Source organism: Chenopodium album, chromosome 20 (genome assembly GCF_948465745.1).
Source record: "Chenopodium album chromosome 20, dcCheAlbu1.1, whole genome shotgun sequence".
Taxonomy (NCBI): domain Eukaryota; kingdom Viridiplantae; phylum Streptophyta; class Magnoliopsida; order Caryophyllales; family Amaranthaceae; genus Chenopodium; species Chenopodium album.
This window is the reverse complement of record NC_137853.1, coordinates 9,452,710-9,462,322: the sequence shown is the minus strand read 5'-3', so window position 1 is coordinate 9,462,322 and position 9,613 is coordinate 9,452,710. Positions and strand designations below refer to the sequence as shown.

Here is a 9,613-nt window from a genome sequence, read left to right as displayed (position 1 = left end):
AAATTAGTAATGTATTTATCTTTCCCTGAAAAAATAGTAATGTATCTATCTCGATGTAATGTTGTTAGTTTGTTATGAAATATCAGGGTTTTTTTTTAATTATTTTTTTTTTAATTTTTTTACAAGAAAAAAAGGAATTTCATTAATAAAATGTGGCCAAACGACAATTACATATAATTCCTAAAAAATCAAGAATACCAATATAAGTACACACCTTAAAACTAAATACATCGTAGATTTGATTAACAATCGTCTTAATAAAAAAAAATTCATCTGAAGTAATACAATATGTGAGTTCGCACTGATTCGGCTTGAAATCCAATAATGTGTAGTCATTTCAGTGAAAATACTCATGTGGTCTTCCTGATTCTTATAGAGATTATGAAACCATAGATCTTCAATTCTCACAAAAAAAAAAAACTTTAGAGAAAAAAAATATCTTCACAAGGATGAGATCTAATAATTGAAATCAATTGAAAGGTATCTAGCTAGGGCTCGCCACAGGTTAAAATATCAGTAAAAGCCCCTACGATTCACAACTAGACCAAGAGGAAAAGAGATAGTAGAGACAGAGAGAAAGGGAAAAGAGAGAAGTAAAACCTTCAAACAAATTGAAAAAACCTAGCAATGTAAGCTAGGAAAACCCTCCAAGAGAGGATCCCTAGAGGGAACCAAAAAAACCCTCCAAGAAGAAAACCCAGAGGGAACTAAAATATAATGTTATGAAATATCAAGTTTGAGATTAAATAATTTCATGAAATACTCCATACCAAACTAATAGCATGATAGCAAAAAAAAAAAAAAAAACCAATAGCATACAATTGAAATTGTTTATGAAATTCCTCTATTTTGACAGAGAAAATCTAACTTCAAAAAGAAAAAGAAAAAAAAAAAAGGGAAATAAGACTTATAATTAATTGGGATAGAAACTTTACCTAGTGACTTATGTTTTAAACCGTACGTGAACCTTCATTTCAGAAATATGCACCAATTGCTTCAGCAATTCACCAAATGACTTATGTTTAATATTTCTACTACGAGATTTCTCAAATCACTTGATGAATTGCAAAACATTCGGTCCTTATTCCTGTTCTCAAATAAGACCTTAAAATTTATGGGTGTATGGGTGTTTAATATAGATGATGATGAACAATTGATGAATATATAGTTGTACATATGTTTCAAAAAGTGGATTATTACTGTGTGTATTTATAGTAGCCAATCTTATAATGTGAATGTAATCATAAAGGATTGCACGTATCTAAATCAAATCAGATCATGTACAGATGGAAATATATGTATTACATCTCATGAGCTAGCTGGTGGAAATGTGGAATAAATCATCTATAAATTGAAAGATCTTTTCCACTTTTGAAAAAATTGATTCCCATGCTAATTATTGAAAGTTTTCCGTCAAAACAACGAATACCTAAATTTTAATGTAAGTTTGCTTGAGATGGGGGGACGACCAGAAAGTGTGGAGATTAAGGATTGATTTGGTATTATTATTGTTTATTCTATGTTTAATTTAACACTAAAACCATTTTAAGCAACTGTGGTAAAATTTTTATTTTTCCATTTCCTTTCTGCTAGTACGTATTGGTTAAGGCGTATAACCTCAAAATTTGATTTATTATCCGATCCTTCCAATCATCTATAAAAAATATTACGATTATATTTTAAAAAAGGTCAAGTTGACATGATGTAACAGGTTCAAACCTGATAGGGCCTATAAAATGTTTTTTTATGACTTAAGACTAGTGTTTAAATATTGGGTGGTGCCAATTAGATATAGTGCATTCAGTGCATGCATCATAATATGCGTTTGTGCACTCATTTTTCACAACTCTTGTGCTTAGTTGCATAGAAATTAACATGTCTTGTCTAATCTTCTAGATATTAAGACGATTAATTATCTTAGAAAAATCACAACTATATAAATATAGGTTTAATTTGAGATCAACATATATATAGCTTCAAAACAAAATGAACTAAAACACAGAAAACTTGCATTCATTCTTTCATATTCCAATTACAACAATCGAAATTATGTAATCGTCAAGTACATATTAAACTCTATAGCTAGATGGTGAGTACAATATATCACATCATCAATAGCTATATTGAAACTCCATACAAGCAGATTTATTCATAATCATAATAAAACGTGACGATAAATTAAATGTTACTAGGTAAACTTTCTCACCAAGCTAAGTTAAGATAATAACTTGGTAGAGTATAGTAAGCTCTTACTTGCCCATCAATAGACGGCGGGACACTTGTATTGGGAAGGATTGTTATATCCACAAGAGTTAACGACGGCGAGAAGCTCCTTGTTAAGGAGCTCGCTGCCAGTAAGGCTACCAAGGAGACCACCAAGAAGGGAGTTAAGGAGGCCACCAAGGGTGCTTCCGAGAGTAGTGTATTTAAGGCTAGTGCAAAGGCATAGTGCAAGATCAGCATCGGCTATACCGTGAATTAGTTGACAACATGAGGTCCTTGATTGGCTACCAAATTGGACATTCACTAGTCCATTGGCAACTTCAAGACACACATTGAGGTCAGGGCAAGTTGCAGCATTAGCTGACACAAAAGCAAACAAGGCTAGGTTAAAAACCATGAAAGCGACCGCGGATTTCGAGGCCATTGTTTTAGCTAACTAGCTTAGGGTTTTGATTGAAGAGAGAATGTGAATGTGTTTGTTGGTTTTGGATGTGTTTGAAGAGCTGCTTGTCATGGCTATTTATAGACTGCATGGAAGGGTATTTTGGTAATTTCGTTTTGAGCTTAATTATTTTGTTAATGGCCACTATATATAATTATCAAATACATTACTTCATCTTTGAAGGTTTAATTTAAGTTAATACAAATTGTACGTAATACTAATTTTCAAGTAATTACTTTATTTATGCCCACTATTATTATCAAATACATTTTTCTTTTGATTAATATAAATTGTACGTACTTTTCAAGTAATTTTTAGTACCTTGTAAGTTGAGCATCCTTTCAATTTGTTGATCATGGAAAAAAAACTTAGATTTTCAGAAGTAAACTCATGTTCATTAATTCATAGGGCTTCACGTAGTACATAAATATGATATAATTAAGCTAATACTTGTATTATTATATATTAAATATAGATCAAATGGTATAATTAAGGATGAATCAATATTTTTGATGGCTGGTAATCTATTTCAGTTCATGCATGCTTCCATCTACTTTTCGAATTAAGACCATACTTTAATTCGATGATTAATTAAAGCACATACCACTTGCCAATCTTTGATGATCAGATTCTTAGCTAGACTCTTTAGTAAAAGAACTAGTTTTTGGCCCGAGCGATGCCCCGGGTCATTGTTTGTATATTAAAAGTTATAGATTAGCTCTAAATTATACTTCCATATAAATTAGCTCTAAATTAGCTCTAAGTTATAAAAGAATGAAGCTCTAAATTAGCTCATACTTCCTCCGTTTTTATTACTTGACCTATTTTGACTTTTACACTATTAACCACCCTCCTTTGACCGTCTTTTGTGAATAATCTGTATGGAAAAATATATTCATGTATGATCTTTTTGGATTCGTCTCAATAAGTGTTGTCATAATATATAACTTTTATAATTTTTATTTATGAAGAATTCAAGTTCGTTAGTAATCGTTAAAGTTTTGCATTGGCAAGTGTGATAATAAGCAGGTCAAGTAAAAAATAACAGAGAAAGTATATACTGTTCTGATTTCGTTCATGATTCCAAACCTCATACCAACTTGTAAATCACCCTTTGGACTAATAATGTTATGTAATATATTGACTACTCAAATCATCATAATTGACCTAGTTATTATCTCACTAAAAGACAAACAAAATTAATGCTTGTGCAGCAATATACTAAGGGCTTGCTAAGATCCGCAATCTAATGAAACCACTTAGGAAGTCAACATTCTGCTTATTTGGTTAATTCGAGGATTAATATGCATGCAACAACCCGCTCATCTTGCTAATTAGTACTTCAATTTGGTACTCTTTTTTTTTTTTTTTTTAAAAGGGTTTCAATTTTGTACTTTATAGTTATAAGTTATAACAATATGCAATTTTTTTTGTATAAGCAACTTCCACTTGAACCTAAAGTAATGCATTAAGTATGCAATAATTACGCTAATTATGATAAACGGGCCTGGGCCACACCCGTCACAAATGTCTACTTTATACGACCAAGGAGGTTCCACCTCAAAACCATATGGCCGCAATGAGGGGAGTAGCGCAGCCCCTTAGCCTTATATAAAGTGGACATAACTTTCTTTTCTCTTCAATGTGGGATACACATTCCAATATTTCTCTTCACTTTTATACTCTTTCAATGTGAGACAACACTTTCACTCACATGTGGATTTTCTCATGGGCTCAACAAATTACTAAGCTTAATCATGTTAGAAACTCTATTTCATTCTAATATGAAGATCTCCTAACCTCTCTGTATATAATTTGGATAACGCAGTGTACCTTGGATCTTCATCCATGATAAATTCACGAATAAATTTGACTATGTAGTCATGGTTGTTCGAGGATCATCTGTCATCTCAACTAAAAGATGGTTGAAACTCAAATTCGATTTATATACTCTATTATATGATAGGTTGACGACGCTTTATCAGTCGCAATAGAGTAGATTCATCAATTTTAGAGCACTTTGCTAATGTCATTGAAGCCAAGCACTCTTTGGTATATTGCAAAAACCAAAATCATATTGCATATCTTTGTTCCATGAGTTAATGTAGTCATGCAAAAATCAGGCCCGGCCCTTAGGGTGTGCGGCATGCGCAACTGCACAGGGCCCAAAATCGCTTGGGGCCTCAAAGTCTTATAACATATACAAATTGTTGTAAAAAATATCTATTGTTATTGTTGTGGCTTAGTGATAAGTATGGTTATATTAGATCTCGTAGATACAAGGTTCGAGCCTTGCTGATGTGCTTTTTTTCAGTTTTTATTTTTTTATTTTATCTTTTCTTAATTTTAATACTAATTTTATAATTTAAAGGTTTGTATATTCTTTCGATTTTTATATTTTTATTCCCAGTAATGGTCCCTTGACTCAATTTCATTTTTTGAAAATATTACCATTCTCTCTCCTCTTTACAATAACCCATAAATACTTTTATAACTTGTTTTTTCTTTTCAACATATTTTTTCTTTACAAAAATTACATTTATTTCTTAGTCTAATTAAACCTCTGCAACAAATCATGGCGGAGCATTTATATATAAAAAAAATGCAATATACGTTATTGCTTAAAAAAGGGGGGGGGGATGTATCTCAATTGCATAGGGCCTCTATAATAGTTGGGACGGCCCTGACATAAATAAAACTAGGGCCTGTTCATATTTACTTAATTTCAGTTCAGTTCATTTTAGCTCCAATCAGTTCAGTTCAGTTAAGCTTCAATCAGTTCAGTTCAGTTCAGCTCTTAATTTTCCTCTCTCATAAAATATTCATTTCAGCTCAGTTCAGTTCAGTTCAGCTTCAATCAGTTCAGTTTAGTTCAGTTCAGCTTAATTCAGTAAATGTACGTGAACAGGCCCCTACTAGCATCTATTTTTTAAATTTACCTTAACTGAATAAGGTCTGTTAAGAAAAAAAGTTAAAGCTTCGTTTGTTTAATGTTTAGTAACTAACCTTATTTTTTCAATTATGGTGATAATAATAAATTGGAGATTATTCAGGGTACAACCAGATGTAATATTAAAATTGCCCCCCGATGAGAATACATAATCCTTATAGGTCTTCCATTGTGTTGTATAATAAATTCAATAGTGCCACAATATTTACACAAATTCTTATGTCAGTTTACACAACATGCACATCTAAAGATGTCTGACTAGGGGTGTTAAAAAAACCCGAGTATAATCTTATTATAATACAATTTAATCTGTATGTATGAGTCTAATTAATTATGGTGAAATTGCTCCAAATGTATAGTACATTAGTAATGTATTTATCTTTCCCTAAAAAAATAGTAATGTATTTATCTCGGTGTAATATTGTTAGTTTCTTATGAAATATCAAGTTTTTGACATGAAGAAAAGGAATTTCATCAATAAAATATAGCCAAACGGCACTTAGACCTTCACCTTAAAAAAATAATATTAAGTAAAAATAATTTCAGTTCAATAAAAATAAGTCCAATTCAGTAAAATTAATTTCAGTTCAGTAAAAATAAGGACATTTTGTAAAAAACTACCTTATAAAACACTTTTTTTGCGAGAAACTACCTAATAAAAAAATGTTGTAAGAAACTACCTTATGAAAGGGTAATGTTGTAAGAAACTACCATTGATCGGAAAGTCATCGTTGACTTTCAAAATTCCGGCGTTGACCACATCACGTGCCAATCACGTGACTTTTAATTCACTCTTTCCCTCCTTTTTTCTTAATTGGCACGTGACATGATCAACGCCAGAAAATAAAAGTCAACGATGATTTTTTGATCAAGGGTAGTCTTTTACAACATTTATCCTTTTATAAGATAGTTTTTTACAACATTTTTTTTATTAGGTAGTTTCTCGCAAAAAAAGTGTTTTATAAGGTAGTTTTTCACAAAATGTCCTAAAAATAATTTCAGTTCAGTAAAATTAAGTCCAGTTCAGTAAAATTCAGTTTTCTTAAAGAAGAATTATAATAGAAAATCAGTAAAAATAATTTAAGTTCAGTAAAAATAATTTAAGTTCAGTAAAAATAATTTCAATTCGGTAAAATTAAGTTCAGTTCAGTTAAAATAAGGAAATTTTGACAAATACCACCTTCTGTTATGTCCATTTTAGAAATTACCACCTTCTATTTTTTTTTGAAAATTACCACCTTCTATTTTCAAAAACATTAAAAGTTACCACCTTCTATTTTCAAAACATTAAAAGTTACCACCTTCTTGCCCCCCAACTACCACGTGACGTCATTTTGGGCCCATTTTTTCCCTTTCCTCCCTATTTCCCTCACATTTCTCGTTCCTATTTGGATTCTCATCTCCCCTTTCACTTTTTTCCCCTAAACCATCAATAAGTGTTCGTCAATTTTGATTTGGAGGAGTGAATTGAAGTGTTTTTGATTGTTTGGGGAAAAAGAAGTGAAAGGGGGGATGAGAATCGAGTTAGGAATGAGAAATGTGAGGGAAATAGGGAGGAAAGGGAAAAAATGAGCCCAAAATGACGTCACATGGTAGTTGAGGGGCAAGAAGGTGGTAACTTTTGATATTTTTGAAAATAGAAGGTGGTAAGTTTCAAAAAAAAAAAAATAGAAGGTGGTAATTGCTAAAATGGACATAACAGAAGGTGGTAATTGTCAAATTTTCCTTAAAATAATTTCAGTTCAGTAAAAATAATTTCAGTTCAGCAAAATGAAGGTGAATCAAACAGGGCCTTACATATAATTCCTAAAACATCAAGAATTCCAATACAAGTACAAATTTTAAAACGAAATGCGTCGTAGATTTGATTAATAATCGTCTTAATAACAAAATTTATCTAAAACAATACAATCCGAGAATTCGCCATGATTTGGCTTGAAATCCACTGATGCGTAGTCGTTTGAGTGAAATACTCATGCGGTCTTTCGGATTCTTGTAAAGATTATGAAACCCTAGATGTTCAATTCTCACCAAACAAACACAAAAAGAAAATAAACTCAAGAGAAAAACATCATCACAAGGATGAGATCTAATTATTGAAAGCAATTGAAAGGTTTGGCTTACCATCGGTTAAAATACTAGTAGAAGCCTCTACGATTCACAATTGAGACCAAAAGGAAGAGAGATGAAAAGAAAAGGGAAAAGAGAAAATGAAAACCTTTAAAGAAATTGAAAAAACCGAGCAGTGGAGGCTAGGAAAAGGGAAAATTCAAGTTTATCAATTTGATAAACTACAAAATTTGTTTATCAAATGGCACAATTGTAAATAAATCAACAAATTTTTGTTAAATATAGGTCCCACTGTTGTTGATATATTTACGAAAATGCCATGATGACTGTGCATTTATGTTGTTTTATTTACCATTTTGCCATTTGATAAACAAATTTTGTTTATTAAATTGATTAACTGGAACTTCCTCCTAGGAAAACCCTCCCAAGGAAGAAAGCCTAGAGGGAACCAAAAAAATCCTCCCAAAGAGAAAACCTAGAGGGAACTAAAATATAATATCAAGTTTGAGATTAAATGATTAATCCTTGTACTGTGTGAATAACTTTATAAAATACTCCATACCAAACTAATAGCATGATACAATTGAAATTGTTTATGAAATCAAAAAAATAAAAAGTAAAAATAAAATACTCCTTTATTTTGACAGAAGAATGTAAGGAAATCAAAAAAATAAAAATATAAATAAATAAATACATAAAAAAAAAAAAAAAAAAAAAAAAAAAAAAAAAAAAAAAAAAAAAACCCAGGAAATAAGACTTATAATTAATTGGGGGATAGAAAATTCACCTAGTGACTTATGTTTTGAACCATACGTGAACCTTCATTTCAGGAATATGCACCAATTGCTTCTGCAATTCACCAAATGACTTATGTTTAATATTTCTACTACGAGATTACTCAAATCACTTGATGAATTGCAAAACATTCAGTCCTTATTCCTGTTCTCAAATATGTTGGAATATTTCCTTTAACCATTGAGGACGATTTATTAAGACCTTAAAATTTATGGGTACTAGGTTAGGTCTCGTGCCATGCATGCACGGTTATTTTAATTACTCTATATTTTCTTTTTATAAATTAATTTATGGCATACAAAATAAAAAGCTAATATCTTTGTAGAATAAATTATATTCCACCATAATTACATCTTCTGTAAAAAGATTATTTATTTCCTTATTAATCCGTACTAAATTGCGTAATAACATAAGAAAGGTAAATATTATTGCTTGTTTATTTGGTTGACAAAAAAAACTTTTCTTTTAAATAACTTCCCTAAATAATTTTTTCTAATTAATTAAAAAAATAAAATGCTAAGGACACACTAGGAGATGACACGTGTCATTGCTGGTGTGTCTTTTAGTATATAATTGATATGGGTGTTTAATATAGATTTTTTTTGGTGTTTAATATAGATGATGCTGAACAATTGATGAATACTTGTACATATATATGTTACAAGAAGTCGATTATTACTGTGTGTATTTATTGTAGCTAGCCAATTGTTTGGCGTTATAATGTGAATGTAATCAAAAAGGATTGCACGTATTTGAATCAAATCAGATCATATACATATGGAAATATATATTACATCTCATGAGCTAGCTGGTGGAGATGTGGAATGAATCATCTTTAAATTGAAGGATCTTTTCCATTTTTGAAAAAATTGCTTTCCATGCTAATTATGGAATGTTTTCCGTCAAAACAACAAATACCTAAATTCTTATGTAAGTTCGAAAATATCTTTCTTGTTCATACTACTTTACATTCATGTATAGCAAGTCGCAACAATAACTTAAAATAAATCATTATTTAGGAAGACAATATCTTTGGAAGAGCACTTTATCGAGGATGCCGGTTTGCTTGAGCTGGGGAACGACCAGAAAGTGTGGAGATTAAGGATCGATTTGTATTGAGATATTATGGGATA

At 30.8% G+C, this 9,613-nt stretch overlaps 1 protein-coding gene across 1 annotated transcript; it reads right to left on the bottom strand.

Annotated features, from left to right (window-relative positions):
* Nucleotides 1–2,260: 2,260 nt before the first annotated feature.
* Nucleotides 2,261–2,647, bottom strand: LOC145596764 (hydrophobic seed protein-like). Its single transcript, XM_081652966.1, has one exon. The coding sequence runs from the start codon at nt 2,645–2,647 to the stop codon at nt 2,261–2,263; it is 387 nt and encodes a 128-aa protein (XP_081509092.1).
* Nucleotides 2,648–9,613: the final 6,966 nt, after the last annotated feature.

What these genes read in the sequence shown, in the direction of transcription:
- LOC145596764 (XM_081652966.1), bottom strand. Translation starts at nt 2,647, where the DNA reads ATGGCCTCGAAATCCGCGGTCGCTTTCATGGTTTTTAACCTAGCCTTG.